This window comes from Periplaneta americana, chromosome 3, assembly GCF_040183065.1.
Source record: "Periplaneta americana isolate PAMFEO1 chromosome 3, P.americana_PAMFEO1_priV1, whole genome shotgun sequence".
NCBI classification, from domain to species: domain Eukaryota; kingdom Metazoa; phylum Arthropoda; class Insecta; order Blattodea; family Blattidae; genus Periplaneta; species Periplaneta americana.
The window spans coordinates 6,874,924-6,896,607 of record NC_091119.1 but is presented as its reverse complement, the minus strand read 5'-3'; the positions used below and the strand labels follow the sequence as shown (position 1 = coordinate 6,896,607).

Below are 21,684 nucleotides of genomic sequence, written 5' to 3'. Positions count from 1 at the left end.
TCGAGACTTCGGACCCAATAGAGCAGTTCAGTGGGAAATCCGCATAACGGCGTACTGAATATAGTGGTAAAGCGTACAGTGGGTAGAGTACTGTAGAATGAATGCCAACAAATACGCAAAGGAAGACGCTCTGGATTTGATGGTTCTGACGAATAATTTGATTTTCATACAAACTGTGTCTGAAATTATTACACGGTTACAAAAGTCAGAGCAAGAGATGCCGGAAGCCCTCAAATTAATTTAGAAAATGATGCAGAGAATTAATGAGACACCAAGTACACCGGTTACTGAACGTGTAAAACAGAAGTGGAAATCAATTTTATGTAAAAATAACGGATATGGAACATTGTGTAACATAAACAGCAAATTAGTGGACATAGAGTCACCCGAGAATAAAGGACTGTCTCTTAGAGACTGCAATGATGTTAGGTTTTTTCGTTTTGCTCCTATCACGTCATGCGACGTAGAGCGCAGCTTTCTACAGTACAAACTTTGGTAGATAACCGAAAAAGATTTACGTTTGAGACACTGAGAATGTATGTTGTAATACATTGCAATTCGGTACTGTAACTGCACTTCCTAAAGACGACCAATAGGATAAATGAAAAAAAAAAATTACGATTGCTACATGCCTATTTCCACCATTAACACTGTGTATAATTAAACACAAATGCTTATAAAAGACAGGAGAATAAATGCTTTTCACATTCTTTTGACATTATCATTGTGTAATGTATATTTACTTTCAGAATGTACAAGTGTGTGTTTCCACATACTACCGTACTCTACTCTAAATAGCAACGTTGTTCCCTCAACACATCTCTATCTACCTACAGCGAGTCAACAACCTACAGTGCATGCACAGTAAACTTATTGTATCGGGTTCAAAGTCTCGAAGCCTGGTAAAAACTATGTAAGCGATTGTATTCAATTAGAATTAGAGTCTGGCTGGGCGGAAGAGAAGGCCTACTGATCTTAGCTCTGCTAGATTAAATAAATAAATTATTAAAATTATTATTAATATATGCTATTTGTGGACAGTCATGCAAAGCTTATTGCCTATATAGAGGAGGATTGGTACAAAGAATCGCCCCATTTCCTAATTCCATATCTGTACAACGTAGCAGAATCAGTATGGATCAGCAAAGAGGAAGGAATTGGTAACAAACAAGGCATGGGTTACTTTAAGTTAATATCCCGACGTTTTTCTCGAGGGATTGAAAAGAATACACGAAACTCTTTCGATCGGCGTCCCTGGCCGCAGGGGTCGAACTCAGACATCCGGAATAAGAAGTCAGCACGCCACCCTACGGCCAGTCCAGTCGTCTTGGCAAGTGAGAAGGGACTCGACAGGAAGTGACCTTGGTCTATTTATTAGTACAGTCACGGAATATATCGAGAGACAATGGGGGAAACTTTTGATACATTTTACCGACTTCTAGATATAATTTTCAGAAGAAGAAAAAGCGGATTGTAAAGCCAATGCTTTATCTGGTGGATGCTTAACTCTCATAATAAATAGCAGACGCATTCAAACATACTGAAGAAAGAAAACGAAATGAGTTGCAACGCTGAGACTGTTTTAGACTCTTTTCAGCTTACTCGATACTCTTTTTTAAAATGGTGCAATATTTGTATTTACTTCGGAAAGAATAGTAATATACAGAAGACTATGGCGTAGTACAATTTTGATTCTCACTTTCTTTTACTATAGGATGTCTATCATCGTTGCCATGGTAACATCTGTCACCAAACGTTCTGAATGACATATCCTGTGTAGAACTTGCTTTTATTCTATAAAATTTTCTAGTGGTTTTAGTGATGTAATATGCAACTGCAATTTCAGGGCACCAAGATTTAACTCCATGTAGAAAAGGAAATATTTCTATTGCTCTTTTTCTCTCGTAAGAACTTCATGTAATTATCTCTTCTGTCTTTTGTTTGTACTATGTTGAGGTGGCCTTCCTCGTTTATGAATACTATTTTGGGATTATAATCCTTACTGAAGAAAGTTCAGGGCAGGCTAGCAAACAGAATTCTCGAAAGTTATTATTATTATTACGATTATTATTATTATTATTATTATTAGGAGAAAATCCAGAAATGATTAGGGAAAACACGGAAATTTTACTTGAAACAAGTAACGCGATAGGTTTGAAAGTAAACCCCGAAAATACGAAGTATATGATTATGTCTCATGAGACAGAATATTCCACGAAAAGAAAATATAAAAATTGGAGATTTATGTTTCGAAGAAATGGAAAAATTCAAATATCTTGCAGCAACAGTAACACATATAAATGACAGTCGGAAGGAAATTAAACAGAGAATAAATATGGGAAATGCCTGTTATTATTCGGTTGAGAAGCTTTTATCATCCAGTCTGCTGTCAAAAAATTCTGATAGTTAGAATTAATAAAACAGTTATATTACCGGTTGTTCTTTATGGTTGTGAAACTTGGAGTCTCACTTTGAGGGAGGAACAGAAATTAAGGGTGTTTGAGAATAAGGTTCGTAGGAAAATATTTGGGGCTAAGAGGGATGAAGTTACAGGAGAATGGAGAAAGTTACACAACACAAAACTGCACGCATTGTATTCTTCGCCTGACATAATTAGGGACATTAAATCCAGATGTTTGAGATGGACAGGGCATGTAGCACGTATTGCAGAATCCAGAAATGAATATAGAGTGTTAGTTGGGAGGCCGGAGGGAAAAAGACCTTTAGGGAGGCCGAGACGTAGATGGGAAGATAATATTAAAATGGATTTGAGGGAGGTGGGATATGCTGGTAGAGAATGTGAGGGCGGCAATGAACCTCCGGGTTCCTTAAAAGCCAGTAATTAAGTAAGTAATTAAGTAAGTAAGTGATGATGAGGAATGATAAGTGGAATTGTGGCAGAGATACGAGAGCATCTCTATAAAAGGCACTCATAATATTTTTATCAATCATAAATTCCAATCAAACCTGCTGATGTCGGGTCGAAATCCGCGAAAAGCTACTCAATCATTCATTCAACGTTATGAACAGACTGTAATGCTGTAACTGGTCGTGTTCGACTCTGTTTTGCTTTAAGAACTGGAATGTTGATTGTCCAGTGCTTTATCAGTTCACGGATGCAAAGGAAAGTGGTTGAGACAATGCAGTGTCTGACGAGAGAATGGAGGTATTGGGTAGCGAGTCAACTTAATTAAGAAATTCCTGACATAGAATAGACTCACAAATGAGTACACAAAGGAAGAGTTTCCTTGAAATAGAGGCTAAGAATGAGGAACATCGAGGCTAGTCTATTGTGTATTGAGATATATAGCGTAAGTATTGGCCAAAATTTCTGTAGCCTTTGAATTAAAATAACATTTCTAAGATCAATCGTTGGCGACAGGTGAAAATAGAGGCAAAGAAACGAATATCTCAGAAAATAATTACACATCTGTCATCTATCAAAGTTCTTCAAGTTCCAGTTAAGTTTCTACGTCCAGTATTTTTTTAGTAGTTTATCTTACGACGCTTTATCAACATCTTTGGTTATTTAGCGTCTGAATGAGATGAAGGTGATAATGCCGGTGAAATGAGTCCGGGATCCAGCACCGAAAGTTACCCAGCATTTTCTCATATTGGGTTGAGGGAAAACCCCGGAAAAACCTCAACCAGGTAACTTGACCCGACCGGGAATCGAACCCGGGCCACCTGGTTTCGCAACCAGACGCGCTGACCGTTACTCCACAGGTGTGGACTCCAGTATTTCTAAACCAAATAGGTACTCCATGAACACTCTAGTCATTCATTCATTCATTCATTCATTCACTCATTCATTCATTCATTCATTCATTCATTCATTCATTCATTCATTCATTCATTCATTCATTCATTCATTCATTCAAGTGTACTGCTCACTGGCGGATCTTTCACTGTAAACCCAGCTTTCTCCACTCTTTCCTATTTTCTGCCTTCCTCTTTATCTCCTCATATGATCCATATATGTAATCGATCATCTTATATCTTCTCCCGTTAACCATTCCTTTCAGTGCATCCTTCAGTAGGCAGTTTCTTCTCAGCCAGTGACCCAACCAATTCATTTTTCTCTTCCTGATCAGTTTCAGTATCATTCTTTCTTCAGCCACTCTTTCCAATACAGCTTCATTTCTTATCCTGGTTCTCCACTTCCATTCTTCTCCATATCGACATTTCAAATGCTTCTATTCGCTCCTCTTCACTTCGTCTTAATGTCCATGTTTCTGCCCCACACTCCATACAAAGCACTTCACAATTCTCTTCTCTAGTTCTTTATCCAGATGTCCGCAGCCAGTGACCCAGCCAATTCCTTTTCCGCTTTCTGATCAGTTTCAGCATTATTTTTTTTCATCCACTCTTTCCAACACAGCTTCGTTTCTTACTCTGTCTGTCCATTTCACACGCTCCATCCTTCTCCATATCCACATTCAAAATGCTTCTATTTGCTTCTATTTGCTTCTCTTCACTTCGTCGTAATGTCCATGTTTCTGTCCCCATACAATGCCACACTCCACACTAAGCACTTCACTAGTCTCTTTCTTAGTTCTTTCTCCAGAGGTCCGCAGAAGATGCTCCCTTTTCTATTAAAAGCTTCTATGCCATTGCTATTCTCCTTTTGACTTCCTGGCAGCAGCTCATGTTACTGCTTATAGTACATCCCAACTATTTGAAGCTGTCCACTTGCTCTACTGACTTATTTTGGACAGATATATAGCAGATATTTAAAAAAGACACTGTATACATCTAAAGTCTGTTTATTGTGTAACTAGTCAGCGATGTATGCAATGGAGAGGGAAGGGAACTGGCCACCATATCCCTGCATCTCCTGCCTTAGTTGCCTCATGAGCGATGCCTTATTGGTGTCACTTGTGAGGTTCAAACCTGTCTTCGTATAGTTGACTAACAACAAGTTAGGTAGGCAGACAAGTACTTGGAATCCATACCTGTGGAGTAAAGGTTAGCGCGTCTGACCGCGAAACCAGGTGGCTCGTGTTCGAACCCCGATCTTGGCAAGTTACCTGACCGAGGTTTTTTCTGGGGTTTTCCCTCAACCTAATATAAGCAAATGCTCGGTAACTTTCGGTGCTGGATCCCGGACTCATTTCACCAACACTATTACCTTCATTTCATTCAGACGCTAAATAATAATCTGAGATGTTGATACAGCGTCGTAAAAACAGGTACTTGGACTCTCAGAGATACGCATGCAAACACACACACGCAAACACACACACACACACACACAATATTTGTAGTTTCCGATATGCAGATACTGTAGATACTGAAACAGACAGAAGATACATTCATAGGCAAACAGACATGCATTTGGGCAGATAAATATTGTGACAGATTCAGTATTTGGATTGACAGATATACTGTAAGTTTAGACGAATACATTATATGAATAGCAGATACACAGATCTTTGACAAACAAATATTTAGACAGATAGATATGCAGATATATATTTGGGCAGACAAATAGGCGGACATATTTGAATAGATAGATATATTTAAACAGATATTTGGACAGACAGAAAAATAGATAGCCAGACATAGAAACAATCAGTTCATATACAGGGTGTTTCCGGGCTGGTGTTACAAACTTTAGGGATGATGGCGAAGGGCACATGTATCAATTTGAGATAAGAAACCCTGGTCCGGAACTGGCAGTCGAAAGTTATAAGCAAAAATAGTTGTGTGGAAATGGAATTGTAATTTGGCACCACGTGCCCTCCTTCCCTTAACCTTTGCAACAGTCGTGGAAAAATAGTATGGGCCGGATGTCTCCTACGTGGGTACTTGCCCCGATACAATCTGTGAGCTTGTCTACTGTTCCCATTGGCTCATCCGTATTCGAAAATCAGGTCTGCTTATTCCGCTCTCGTGTACTCCTCCATTTCACTAGGACTGATCGACTGGACACTGCAACTTGTACACATACACTGCTGTCTACAGACGTGCATATCAGGACCGACCATGTCCGTTACACATTACGCTATCCGCATTGCTTTAGTGTAGTTTCCTGTCCCCACCCCTCAGACAGAGCACTGAATGGAATACTGTAAGTAGACAACGTAAACAACGTCAGATGAATACAGTATATGTAAGATGTACAGATAAATATACATAAATAAGGTGTACAGAGGAATAAAATTATTTCATTTCCACACAGCTACTTTTGCTTGTAACTTTCGACTCGGTCATTTCCGGACTAGATTCCTTATCTCAAATTGATACATGTGCCCTTCACCATCATCCCTAAAAGCTTGTAACACTAGCCTGGAAACACCCTGTATAGACAGACAGACGTAGGGCACGTCGTTATGCAGATAAATAGGCAGAAAAGAAGAAAGAATAAAAAGTTAAACGAACTAGAGAAAATGAAGACAAGAAACATGAATGGTATTAAAAAAAAGGAAAATAAAATTTCGAATAAATGTATTTATTGCTATGATACTGTACTTCCGATATTATTGAATTAAATCTATTTTATGAGCACCAGAGTGCTGCATTGGAGTTAAATCGCTCGCTTGAACTCGGTCGAGTGTCGCACCCTCGAGTGAGATACGATCGGTCGTGATACGCTCGTAATAAATAGAAGCACAGTACAAGGTCATCTCACCGACATGTCTTATCTTGTATGGAAGGCGACAGATAAGATACACATATGTTTTGCTCACACGGTAAAAATAAGGCTTTATTTTATGCGTTTATGACAAACGTTTAATGGAACAGTCAATGGAACGTACCAAAACAGGAACATGAAGTTATAAATAAAATAGTATGAAAAACTTTGATATACAGTTATTATTGTTAATTAATAATTATTCAATATTTGATTTACGACATATATAATATGATAGGGCCATACATAGTGTTCCGCCTATATACTGCGACAATGTAGAAACGTTTTACAAAATATTATTGATATAGCAGTAGATTAATAACAATATTAGTACAGAGATAACGTCACAGAAAATATAATAAAACGAATAATCATGCTGCACAACTGTTACAGACCCGAAGATTGATACACTAATTATTAGAGTTTATTATTATTATTATTATTATTATTATTATTACTAGAAAACTTGATATAGTTCTTGCATTATCGTCATTGTGTTCTCCGTTTATAATGATTACATTTACATCCAATAACATCTATCAGATGTGGGAGAAAAAAAAAAACATTTACCTACAACATTTATATTACAATTTAAAGCAAGTTTGTAGTTGTACTATGGAGAGGTTAGTTAAACACTGCAAAGTTTTGAAATGATAAACATCTATGATGTTACTACACAGTTCATCACTGTAACAAGAACGAATGTCTAACGTTCGGCTTATACCGTTCGAGGATTTATCGCTCGTGACAATTTTACCCATCATGCATGTGCGCTACCTATCGGATTATGCTATGAACTACTTTGCGCTCGAGCGAAAACGTCCGATGCAGACCTCTGATCAGCACCTTGTCATCTTGCTAGTACAGTTAAAATAGCTACTGAATTCACCAAAACAATCGTCATGGTAACACGTAACTTACGTAGAAAAGAAAGTGGGCTAAAATAAGAACTGTGAAACAAAAGCGCAGACGTGTGCGTAACGGAACTTTGTTCATTTTGGGGGGCATTGCCAGGGAAAGTTTGGGAATCTCGCTCATTGTGTCGCTCTTGCACGCAGGTTACTTGCTCCCCTGGCGGTCTATTAGAGCTCGGCATGTTCTGGGCTTGTTTTGTTGTGTTTTGGTCCGCTGGCAGCAGCGGTCTAGTCCGGTCCTCGACTCTAACTGGGACGACCTACATTTCTCATTCTCAGACGCCCCCTCCCAAGTTTAACATTAAAAAAGTAAACCCCTTTTTTCTCAGCTGGATTTCAGGTGATAATATCCTCCAATCAGCTACTGTAAAGCCGAGGTATGCAGCTTGTTTGCACGTACTGCTGTCGATACAAGAAGACACAAAACAACCACTTTGTGTACATGTTGTAAGTTCTGAAACGTTTTCCTCAGTTTCTTTAGTTAACATTCATTACTACGAACAGAACATTTTTAGAAACATGTAATCTGGTGCGTTTTGTTGCTACATTATAATATATATTATTGATTATTTTACGACGCTTTATCAACTGCTATGGTTATCTAGCGCATTCTTATTGAATTTGGTATTCCCAAGAAACTAGTTCGATTAATTAAACAGAAGAAAATAATTAAAATATGTCTTCATAAACCTATTTATTTTCCATCTCAAAATTTGTTTCTAGACTTTAATGTACTTAACGTAAGACAAATTTATTATATTGTATTAATAAAATTCATACATAAAAATCGAAATAACTTTGAATTGTGTTCTCATAGTTATGAAACAAAAGGTATGAATTCTTTAAGATTGTTTGAACCAAAATGTAACATTGCTACAGTATTTAATCATAGTAGTAATTTAGGCCCAAGAATATATAACAAATTTATATTTAAATATCCTAATCTTGTCAATTCTAATAGTTCTAGTATTAAATTTAAAAAGTTATGTATGGATTTTTATAAAAGTTGAAAAATTGTAAATTTAAATTTATATACTATAATTGCATAGTAGACATAAGACAAATTGTATTGTATAATTATTAATTTCAATTCAGGAATCCGCCCCTGAGCACGAGTTCTCCTCTTTCAGGGGCGAGCTAAAGTTTTTCTGTATATATTATATTTTATGTTACAATTATTAGCAAAATAATAAATAAATAAATAAATAAATAAATAAATAAATAAATAAATAAATAAATAAATTAAAATGTGCCTCAGTGAAACGTACAGCAGAGTCCGTATAGGCCAGTTTCTATCTGATGCGTTTCCAATTCACTGTGGGCTAAAGCAAGGAAATGCACTATCACCTTTACTTTTTAAGTTCGCTCTAGAATATGCCATTAGGAAAGTTCAGGATAACATAGTGGGTTCGGAATTGAACGGGTTACATCAGCTTCTTGTCTATGCAGATGACGTGAATATGTTAGGAGAAAATCCACGAACGATTAGGGAAAACACGGAAATTTTGCTTGAAGCAAGTAAAGCGATAGGTTTGGAAGAAAATCCCAAAAAGACATTGTGCACATTTAAAGGAGAAAACTAATATTGTTTCAATTATTTATTATCTTAATACATTATACTCTCTTAAAGGGACTGAACATATTGAAAATTAAATCAATGGCTTTCGCAAAACACGCTACGAAATGTTCCATATAAAACAATATTTATTTCGATAGGGAAGCGAAAACGAGCTAAATTGTATTAACATTTTTTGTTTAATGTCGAAGAATAATCTACTGAAATTAGAACAAATTAGTAAATGAATGAATAAATGGATAAATAAATAAAGTAAATGAACAAATGAGTAAATGAATGAATAAATGGATGAATAAATAAATGAAGTAAATGGACAAATAAGTGAGTGAATGAATGAATAAATAAATAAAGTAAATGAATGAATAAATAAATAAAGTAAATGAATGAATAAATAATTAAATGGATGTATAAATAAATAAATATTAAAGTAAATGAACCATTGAGTAAACGAATGAATAAATGGATAAATAAACAAATAAAGTAAATGGACAAATAAGTCAATGAATAAATGAATAAATAAATAAAGTATATAAATGAATAAATAATTAAATGGATATATAAATAAATAAATAAACAAATAAGTAAATAAAGTAAGTGAACAAATGCGTAAATGAATGAATAAATGAATAAATGGATAAATAAACAAATAAATAAATAAAGTAAATGGACAAATAAGTAAATGAATAAATGGATAAATAAATAAAGTAAATGAAGAAATGAGTAAATGAATGAATAAATGGATAAATAAATAAATAAAGTAAATGAACAAATGAGTAAATGAATGAATAAATGGATGAATAAATAAATGAAGTAAATGGCCAAATAAGTGAATGAATAAATAAATAAACAAATAAATAAGTAAAGTAAATGAACAAATGAGTAAATGAATGGATAAATAAATAAATAAAGTAAATGAACAATTGAGTAAATGTATGAAAAAATGGATAAATAAATAAAGTAAATGGACAAATAAGTAAATGAATAAATGGATAAATAAATAAAGTACATGAAGAAATGAGTAAATGAATGAATAAATGGATAAATAAATAAATAAAGTAAATGAACAAATGAGTAAATGGATGAATAAATAGATAGATAAATAAATAAAGTAAATGATTGACTGAATAAATAAATATATAAGTAAATGAATGCATAAATCAATAAAGTACACTGTCGTTGACTTGCATCGTCCTGTGAGCTCTGGATTGGGGTTAGAACCTTCGTGCATTTAGGGAACATCTGCGGAAAATTCAGTCCTCAGGTTTCACGAATACCGCAACCCGCGTAACACATGTTATGGCGTCGAGTCACGGAGTTCTGGTCATCTGGAGTAGCGCATCCGGTCGCCCGCTTCCTCCGCAACACCGCCGGCCGACTACATCGTTGTCCGTCGTCTTTATGCTATGCTTCGCGAACAACTACGAAGTCTTCGACAGTACGTGTACGTCGTATTTCCAATTACTTCGATTTGTCATATTTGCAAGTTTCCCCCCCCCCGCATAAAAATAATGAATGCCGTTCACATTGCTTACTAAAACAGGACACTTCTATTCCGAACACCAGCAGCCAGAAACTGACGTTCATTCTAAGAGGGGGAAGGGGGTGAGACGATTTCTCCACATTGTTATAATTCCTTGCTAATTCAGGAAAACGAGAAAATGTAAAATTATATTTCATATGAGGTTCGAATAGAAATTTTCTATAAATGACTTTGAAGGAATACATAATTATCCACAGCACTGTTTATTACGCACTACAGAATGTTAATTTAAAATAATTAATATATTAGACATAGATATGAGAGAATATAAATATAAAGTGATACATCGAGAAATATAATTCGACTCCAAACAGTTTTGATTACCGAGTTGCTAACGTAGTTTGGTTTTATTTTTTCCATTGTTGCCAAATTAAAACAACAACAAAAAGTAAATCTGTTGAACTGGTCTTAATTCCTTATAAATAACGTACCCATTCAAAGTATAATAATAATAATAATAATAATAATAATAATAATAATAATAATAATAATAATAATAATAATAATAATAATAATAAGCTTATTGATAGAAAAATATAATACAAAGAAAGAAATTGTAAATATACGAAATTCTTGTAATCGTCGTAAGGGCAGAAGACAACTGGGAAGTTCACTTGAACGCTGCCAACGAGAGACCGTAACAGACCTTTCGCCTGATACGTAAGAAGCTGAATAATAAACAAACAAATAAATAAATAAATACAATAAATAAATAATAAATAAAGTTAATAAATAAACAACTAAAGTAAATAAATGGATGAATGAGTAAGTAAAGTAAATGAATCAATAAATAAAGTACATTCATTAATAAATCAATAAATAATTAAATGAATGAATGAATAAATAAAGTAAATGAATAAATAATTAAATTAAGGAATAAATGAATAAATAATTAATTGGATGGATATATAAACAAATAAATAAAGTAAATGAAAAAAAAAGGTAAATGAATGAATAAATAAATAAATAAATAAAGTAAATAAATAAATACATAAATAAATAAAGTTAATGGACAAATAAGTAAATGAATGAATAAGTGGATAACTAATTAAAAAGATAGATAAATAAACAAATAAATAAAGTGAATGAGCAAATGGATGAATAAATAAATAAGGTAAATGGACAAATAAGTAAATGAATGAATAAATGGATAAATATATAAAGTAAATGAATGAATAAATGAATACATAATTAAATGGATTAATAAATAAAGTAAATGAATAAATGAATAAATAAATAAGTAAATAAATAAACAAAGTAATTGGACAAATAAGTAAATGAATGAATAAATGGATAAATAAATATAGTAAATTAATGAAAAAATGAATAAATAATTGAATGGATGTATAAATAAATACTGTAAATGTACTAATCAGTAAATGAATGAATAAGTAGAGTAAATGAATGAATGAATAAATAAATAAATAAATAAAGCAAATGATTGACTGAGTAAACAAATGTAGAAGTAAATGAATGAATGAATGAATAAATAAATAAATAAAAGATATCTTAATATACTTACGAGAATTAGCAAAGACTGATAAATTTCTATCTCTTCCTTTCTCCTAAATTTTGAATCCTGAAGATGATTAAACGTTAGCGATTTTTATGAATATATCTAGTTTCTTTGTAAGATCGGCAGTATATTGCTCCCTACGAACTGTATCGGACAGAACGGTTTTGTCCCGCGGAGTTCGATATGACGGCGATTACACGCATTCTTACGTGGCTGCAACAAACTGCGTCGTACAATGTCCCGGGATGTAGTAAGCTGCCGGAACACACACACATTTACCGGCCTACAAATTATAAGTAATTCGACAAAAAAATTAACTGCCAATCTGTTTAATACGAAAAGGAATAAGAGAATTATCTAACGAGTGTGAAAGTGTGCTGCCGTGGTATTTATTGAGCTGTTGCACGGGAGTCCAGTACAAGGCACTGGCTGGATAATTACATAAATAAAATTTAATAGCCATGTCAATTAGCTCTCACAAGAGCAGCAGATACGTCAGCTTGTAATGAGATCGGTTCCGCTGCATTCCTGACAGTAATACACATTTTCTCTGAGGAGTGAATCAAACGCTATCATTTGTTATTCTCCTCTGTTGTCAGGCTGCGACGCACCGGAACAATAGTCATCACAATCGTACTAATAAATTAATCAATTTATTTTCTTTACTATTCACTTAATCGAAGAGGCAATATCACCAACTATAAATACCTTAAAAATACACACTATTTATGTAATTAAGCTCATAATACGGCCATACATCCACTTTACAATAATTGTGTCTCAATTGTCCAAAGGGACAGTATGACCTCCACAATTCTCCATACAAAATAATGCGTCGCCAGATTCGGTGAGACATTCGTTTGAGCATCGCTGGTGTAATCTGTTGGAAAGCGAGTCGCACGGCGTCCTTCAATTCATCAACGATGTCGTACCGTTCCTACGCAACAATGCTCTTGATGAAACCCCACGGCGCATTGTCACAGGTTGAAGTCGGGGCAGCGAGGTGGCCAGTCGAGAGATGGTAAGATGGATGAGCCACGATCAATACAGCGTTGTGTAAAATCCTTATTGAAGTACTGATATACAGAAGAGGCATAATGGGTAACCCAGATTACTAACTCCTTTCGACTGGCCACCTAACAGCCCTGACCTCACAACCTGTACGACACCAATGATGAATTGAAGGATGCTGTGCTACGCGTTTTCCAACAGATTACACCAGCAATGGTGATGAAAATGTCACACCGAACCTGGCGACACATTATTTTTTTGTGAGGAGAAACATGGGGGACATACTGACCCTTTGAACACTTAGAACACACAGTAGTGTAAAATGTAGACCTATATATGCTTGCATTATGACCGGAAGTATATACATAGTGTATATATACAGAGTGATTTATATAGAACTGACACATTTCTTTCATTAATTGTTTTAAAACGAATTGTGCTAGCGACAACTTATTATACCTAAAATGTAGAGGAATTTTGGGAGATTATTTACCTCTATAGCAAATGTTGAAAATGTCCTCCATCCTGCATAAGGCACAACTCAACACGTCGTTCCATGTTACTGGCCACTCGTTGGAGGACTCTGTTGTCAATAGCTTGAATCTCCTGTGTGATGTTGTGCTTCAGATCGTCCAATGTCTGGGGACGTGTGGCGTAAACCCTGTCTTTTAAGTAACCCCATAGAAAGAAGTCCGGCGTTGTCAAATCCGGAGATCTCGGTGGCCACAGGTTCCTGGAAATTATTCGGTCGTCAAAGAAACTTGCAATTAGTTCCATGGATTCATTTGATGTATGGCATGTAGCGCCATCTTGCTGAAAATATCCTTGACTCAGCTCTACATCGTCCAGTTGCTCAACAAACTCCATGAAAATCAGTCGGTACTCTGCAGTGTTCACAGTCTGGTTAAAAAAATTTGGGCCTTTTCACTCACCAGAGATCCAGTTGTTTCCAATTTGTTTACCAGTCCCAGTATTGTGTTTCTTTTGGGAGGATTGCGAACACCAAATTCTCTCTGGTATGCCCTTTGAGTAGCTGTAATTGAATTCGTAATCCAGTATTGCTTCACAAGGAAGAGTCGTTGATTTAATGTGTACTGCATTTTCACGTTGACACAAAATGTCGAAAACAGCTGCCAACAATAGGAAAAAAACATAAACATCTGCGCATCTAGTGCTGCCAACAATAGGAATAAAACATAAACATCTGCGCATCTAGTGACAAGGAATCGAAACTCCAGAACATTTTGCTTAATTTGGTGCTAAAATTGGGTCAGTGCTGCCAACAATAGGAATAAAACATAAACATCTGCGCATCTGGTGACAAGGAATCGAAACTCCAGAACATTCTGCTTAATTTGGTGCTAAAATTGGGTCATTGAATGAATTTCCAACGGAATAATTAAAGAAAGAAATGTGTCAGTTCTATATAAATCACTCTGTAGAAGGTATTTATAGGGGGTAACGGGACTTTGTGCCCATCCTGTACAGTACACACTCGCAATTTTGTAGACCATAATTTGGACGGAGTTACGCAATAATAGATCAACCGACAGTTAGGATCGTATTCATAGACGAGACTGGGCCAAAGTTGACTTTGGAAAATACAAAGTCACCATTTTCCTATTCACAGTCGACACATTGAGGAAAGTAAAGTTCTATCGTGACTTTACTTCGAAGTCGCCAATAATCTAGACTTTGACTTTGACTTTCGTTCGTGAACATAAGGAAAATGACTGATATTTGGGAAATTGTTGAATTTGCCGAGAATATTGAAGACATCTAGATTATTAAAACTGTTCAAGTTCCTTAGTGTATTATTATAGATGATAAATTCAAATCAAGGTACAGATTTGATAAACAGACAGTATTGAATATCCTCGTCGTGTTTCAACTTTCATTGATGAATAATCAAAGAGGATTATCTGTTCCATCAATAAATAATACAACTTATTTGATCGCGATTTTACGCTATGGGTACTCGAGAAGAGTTATTCTATCATTTTTAAGTAGTTTCTGCAAGGAATAACTCTGCCAACTGTCAGCAGGATAATATGTCTCTTTCGTAGTCAGTCATTGGTGGCATCTTATCTTCCACATCTTCACAACAAAATTATTTTGCAATGAAATAATTTCAGGGCTTAATGCGAAACTAACATAACTACAATGGATGTTTTATTCACAACAAAATTCTTAACAGGCAATACTATTTCAGATAAACTATACCGTCACGTTTTGTAGTTATGAACTGTGTTATATACAAGACTGTTCGAACTGAGTTACGATTTTTTGTGGCCAGGTAGAAGAACAAATTATTATCGAATGATGTAAAGGCCTAAAAATGTCAATTTTTGTACTTACGTTCGTTTCACAATAAGCTCTCAAATAATATTATTCTTATGTAAAGCTGCAAGAACGGTTAACAATTGCTTAACATGTACCGATGTTCAATTGTTTCATTGACTCAAAAGATGGCTTTGATTTTGGCAATGCCTACTCTATTTCAACTATCTATTAATTTAATTCCTTTAGAAGGCAGTGATTTTGATTGCCAACATTAGAACAAGATCGCCAAATCTCGACTTACAAAAGTCAAAGTCAAAGCCTCAGAAGTATTGTCTATGAATAGAACTTTTAACAAAGTTAAACTTTACTACAAAAGCCGACTTTGGGAAGACTTTGTCCAAAGTCTCGTTTATGAATACGGCTCTTAGAAAAAAATGAGATATTTGCACAAATCTGTTGATGGCAGGCCAATTTAGCTCGGAAAAGATAAAGAATGCGATATCTTAATTTTGCTGCTATTTATAAGCAAAAATTCGTTTACTGCATAAAATTCATTTATTTATTTTGCTATGAAATATTAATTCAACTGCTAGTCTCTTATTAAAAATCGGTTAGCCTTTTTTGGTATTATTTATGCTATTTTTTGTAACAGTATGAATGTTATAATACTTCTTGCATAAAAGTTTTATAAAAAAAAAAACAGATTTATTTCAATGGTCAATGTTTTTGGCGCTTGGTCTGTTATTGCTTAACTCCGTCCAATTGTCATTATGAATCAAATATACAGGGCTTTCATTTCAAAACTTCCCAGTCGAAATAACTAGTTATTTCAACTGAACTTGATTTAAGCAAGAAAAAAACAGGTCAATTTAGATATTGATGGGGAAGTCTGAAACAAGGCTTAATTGCATTTTAGATTTCACCTCCACCCCCAGTCTCCCCCACTTTGAAATTTCAAATGGCACCTTATATTTTTATACTTAAATATGAAACAGCATTAATTTGTTTTCACATCTTTTGTTTTCTATCGTCGTCTGGCAACCTGTATTTTTGTTATTATTAATTGATTGTAGGATGAAAACAGCTTATTTTGTATAATTTCCTAAATTTAATCAAGAAGGTTTATTTATATTCTCTCTTGAAGGATATACACCATTTTAGAATAATTTAATACAAAAACACAACTGTTACATGAAAGTTTTTGTAGCTTTATTCTCTTCAGCTCTAATAAAAAATTCAGGTTGTCAGGCGACGAGAGAAAACAAAATCTGCAAAAACAAATGAGGTGTATAAACAATTGAATACTACTTCATATTTAAGTTTAAAAATAGAGGGGTGCCATTTGAAATTTTAAATAATTAATTTCATGTTGAAGTTTGCCGATAAGCTATTAATGTTTGACTATAATTATATGTGTACAAAACCGCCTTTGCTTATCATGAAATAAATAAATTTTCATTAACGTTTTCGATACTTGTGTATCATCTTCAGATGTGAAATGTTAGATTAATATGATGAAAACCTTGCCTATTAGATGGAACTTAATGTGGTAATTTTCAGGTTATATTAGTGTGATTGCTTGGACTTAACTTGGGTTGATCTATGATATACATGCTATGTTAGGTTAAATCACTGCAAGTCATGTGATATGATCTAAAATATATAACAATAAAACTGTTTAAGAATTGTAACCACTATTAGCGTAGTTATTGAAATGTGAACACTTTGTATAAACACTTTAAGAGTTTAAATCACTTTGAACATGTGTTGGCTGTATTTGCCGATTTAAATCACTGCAAGTCATGTGATATGATCTAAAATATATAACAATAAAACTGTTTAAGAATTGTAACCACTATTAGCGTAGTTATTGAAATGTGAACACTTTGTATAAACACTTTAAAAGTTTAAATCACTTTGAACATGTGTTGGCTGTATTTGCCGATTTAAATCACTGCAAGTCATGTGATATGATCTAAAATATATAAAAATAAAACTGTTTAAGAATTGTAACCACTATTAGCGTAGTTATTGAAATGTGAACACTTTGTATAAACACTTTAAAACTTTAAATCACTTTGAACATGTGTAAGGCTGTATTTGCCGATTTAAATCACTGCAAGTCATGTGATATGATCTAAAATATATAAAAATAAAACTGTTTAAGAATTGTAACCACTATTAGCGTAGTCATTGAAATGTGAACACTTTGTAAAATCACTTTGAAAGATTATAATCCCGTTGAACATAATGTTGGCTGTATTTGCCGATTTAAAGTTCGTTGAATAGGGCAGTTTCTGTTGATCTTGATGTTTGACGTTGAACTAAAGCGCAGTGTCGTTTTGTTACTAACATGTTTATATTTTGTTAAAATGCGTGTTGTTAAGACGTTTCATCCAATTGTAGTTGATGAAATTGATGTAAATCATAGATATATTACTGATACAATATGGAGGTTGTCAGGTCCATTAATTTAGTACAGCCTGGCGTGTCTGTAACAATGTGAATAAATATTATTATATATATATTATATATATATATATATATATATATATATATTGGGCCATAAATAGATGTGACGAAGGATTGAAACAAGTGAAATGTCCTAGATGAGTTTGTGCCCATCCTGTACATGCCGATAAGAATAGGTTGCTCGATCAAGATGTGAGGAATAGACGCGATACTCTTCTTTGGTTTTGTTTGTTATAGATTCTTTTGCGAGTAAGTAAATTACTCAGAGAATGGAAATGTTGTGACGTGACAAATAACTGCTCTGGAATGTCGCCATGGATAATTTGGCAAACACATTCCTTGAAACTACTGCGTAACAAAACATTTTTGTTAATGATTATTGAAGAGATTAAACATTACTTAATTTATTACAAATATTTATAAATTTTAACAGAACATAATGTTGTGTAATATAATAGCATATTAGCAAACTTCAATTTGTAGTCGTAGCTTCCTTCCTGCACTTAAGCCTTACAAGTTTAACACATCTTCAAATTCTGTAAATTTCAGTTTCTTAATCTATTCTGTCTTTTCCGAAAATGTTAGTATTGTATACATATACTAATTCAACTGTTTTCATTGCTTACTTATAGGTGGCTTCAATCGCTGGACCAGAATGGAGGCTGGAGTCTCCATGACGACCCGAGAAATGATTGATTGTGATTGGCTGATGATATCGATATCACCATGATGATGTGGGCAGGAAGAGGTCCCGGTTCCTGACATCTGACTTTTATTCAATACGGATATATTGTTTAATTCCGAGATAAGGGAACGGAATAATACGTTGGAAGAAAAGAAAGCAGCAACTGTTTTAAAAGGACTTGATCTTTTATTCTTCTTACTCTTTTCTTTCAATGGTGATGGTAGATACGCCTTCTTTCCTTCACTTGTTATTGGTTTAAAGGTCTCTGTAAAATTCACTTGAAAGATATCTTCTGTTAGTCTGTCTATGGTTGTGTTTATGTGTGCGAAGAGGATTCGATTATTAGGCACCAGAAAGAGAGTTATCAGTAATATAGTACTGGAGTTCTCTAGTGAGTATCACGTCCTGCAACGAGTAGTAACAGACGAGATTAAGATTTTTAGTAGCCTTGCCTCGACCGACACTTCTGGAAGGCTTGTACTGAGTATCACGTTCAGAATTCCAGCCAGACGTCTTCCATTTGAATTTGTAACATTTTCCCCCTGGATCCCCCGTGGCTTTGCCCCGACAGGGCCACCGCCCTTCCGCCAAAAACCAACAGTCAGCCTCGGACGACGACGACATCGACGCCAACGACGTCCACCATCTCCCAGCCCCAGCAGTCGAAAGCAACAACTTCCACCACACCACCCAATATTATGAAGTTCTCGGGAGGGGACTCCGAGATACTCTGCGGGGGAGGACCGGTGGACACTCTGCTACTCTCTTCATGTTGGGGCGGAGCCGGCGGTGGTTCCGGGTCGGATCACTTCCTCGTGGATGGCTCAGCCCACAAACTAGTCATGGATTCCTGTTCGACGACAGATGAAGAATCGGCCACCAAAGCTACGATGGACGCCTTGGACAGCCTTCTGTTGACATCGTCATCCCAGAATTCTCCCCCGGGGTCCAACTCGAATTTCGCGGAACTCAAACCCCTGCCTCCGTTCACCGGCTACACAGGGCACCTCAGCATCAACGGCATCCCCGGACATCACTTCCATGCTATTGCAGCACCTCAATCACCTCAAAGCCCTCATAATACAGTGTCATCATTGGTAGAAACCAACAACAATAACACCCACACCACAAACAACAACACGAACAGTAACGTGATATTTAAGAGTGGTAACAACAACGGGGGAACAACCTTGTACTATACCGTTAGTACAACAGCGGACCAGTCTGTGGTGTCTTCGTCGACAGTCGACGGTGTCTCGGGAGCGATGAAGCCAGAGTTTGTGGACTATAGCCTACTTCCGCCAGAAATAGAGGATATCGCAGCTATTATAGGCTCCGCTATTGCAGATACAACAGTGCCGAATGTTGACGGTCTAGTGGGCCCTGGAGAGGACCCAGGGGCGTCTAGGGAGAGTTGGATGGACTTGGATGCGTGGATAGACACTGCATGTGGGGAAAATAATGTGCAAAACGGTAGCAGTAGCGGGAAAGCCATTATCTCTGCGGAGTCCTTACAGGAATTCGTTGCGAATTCCCAGTTCGTCGTGAGTGCATCTCCCGAAGACTCCGGCTCAACGGGTCCTTCTTCTACGTTGCAGAGTCTACTGGCCCAAGGACTTCAGCAACAGAACTTCACCCAACAGGCGGCGATGCTGTTGAAGAGGGAGCCGTCGACGACGAGCACAACCACCTACCAGCAACCTCATCACATGCCCCTCCTCCAAAGTCGGCTTCAAAACGGTCCTCCTTCCTTACCAAACGGCGCTATGAAGCCTGAGTCCTCGACATATCTGTCGGAATGTCCGTCCCCGTCCTCATCAACCTCGTACCTGAATAGCAAAGACATGATGCTCCCCCACACCACGACTGGGAGTCCTCCTGGGCATGTGGTCAGCACTACTGACAACGCACTTCTCATGAACGGAGGGCGCTACCAGGGTGTCCAGCAGAGTAGGAATCGAGCAGGGTACAGCCACATCCGTGGCTTGAAAACTGGGGGGATACCGTCTCCGGAGCTGCTGGTGAATGGCAGCTCTCTGGAAAGCTTGGTCACCGCGAGCGGGCTTGTACACGGGAACTACCCTCACACGACTGCAGCCACCACGACAACGCCCTCACCCAGCAAGAGCAAGAGCAGGAGTAGATCCAGTCGAAAACAGCACGGCGGCGGCGGGGGCGGCGGTGGAGGTGGCGGGGGCGTCGTGTTCGCGGCAGACGGAACAGCAGGCATGATGGGTAAAGAAAAGCCCGTCCACCGATGCACAATTTGTAACAGGGGTTTCCTCAATAAGTCGAACATTAAGGTACATTTACGTACCCACACCGGCGAAAAGCCCTTTAGGTGCGAGGTATGTGGCAAAGCCTTCCGCCAGAAAGCGCACCTCATAAAACACCAACAAATACACAAACGAGTTGGCAGAGACTGACGATTTTTGTTAAGAACTCTTCACAGAGAGAACTGCGACAAGCTGATGTTATGGTTGATGTGTGTTTTATTTTGCCCGTATTCTAGTGCTAAAGATGGAAACTGAGTGACAATTATTGTTTTATGTGGATTAAACGAAGGACACTGGTACATAAGAATTGTTTTAATGCCACTGTAAGATCTTGGAGTAAAGGGTGCGGCAAAACATTCTCCCTAATTTAAAGTTTAAATAAAAAAACAGATGGATCAAAATAAGGAAACTGTATTAATATGAATGGTATCTAAACAGTGGGGAATTTAGGTTTACGCGCGTTGCCATAGCGATATCAAATGACTTGCGCAAAACAACAAGAATTGAATAGGAAACTTTATTAATATGAATGGTATCTAAACAGTGGGGAATTTAGGTTTACATGCGTTGCCATAGCGATATCAAATGACATGCGCAAAACAACAAGAATTGAATAGGAAACTTTATTAATATGAATAGTATCTTAACAGTGGGGAATTTAGGTTTATATGCGTTGCCATAGCGATATCAAATGACATGCGCAAAACAACAAGAATTGAATAGGAAAATTTATTTATATGAATGGTATCTAAACAGTGGGGAATTTAGGTTTAC

At 36.2% G+C, this 21,684-nt stretch overlaps 1 protein-coding gene across 2 annotated transcripts in view; it reads left to right on the top strand.

The window, feature by feature from the left end:
- The window catches only part of LOC138695772 (ichor-like), a 170,766-nt gene extending 149,382 nt beyond the window's left edge, over positions 1-21,384 (top strand). For both annotated transcript variants that reach the window (XM_069819954.1, XM_069819955.1), the window contains exon 2: positions 18,582-21,384. In XM_069819954.1, coding sequence (XP_069676055.1) covers positions 19,333-21,060 — 1,728 coding nt within the window. In that variant the 5' untranslated portion in view covers positions 18,582-19,332 and the 3' untranslated portion in view covers positions 21,061-21,384. The remainder of the gene's footprint in view (positions 1-18,581) is intronic.
- Positions 21,385-21,684: the final 300 nt, after the last annotated feature.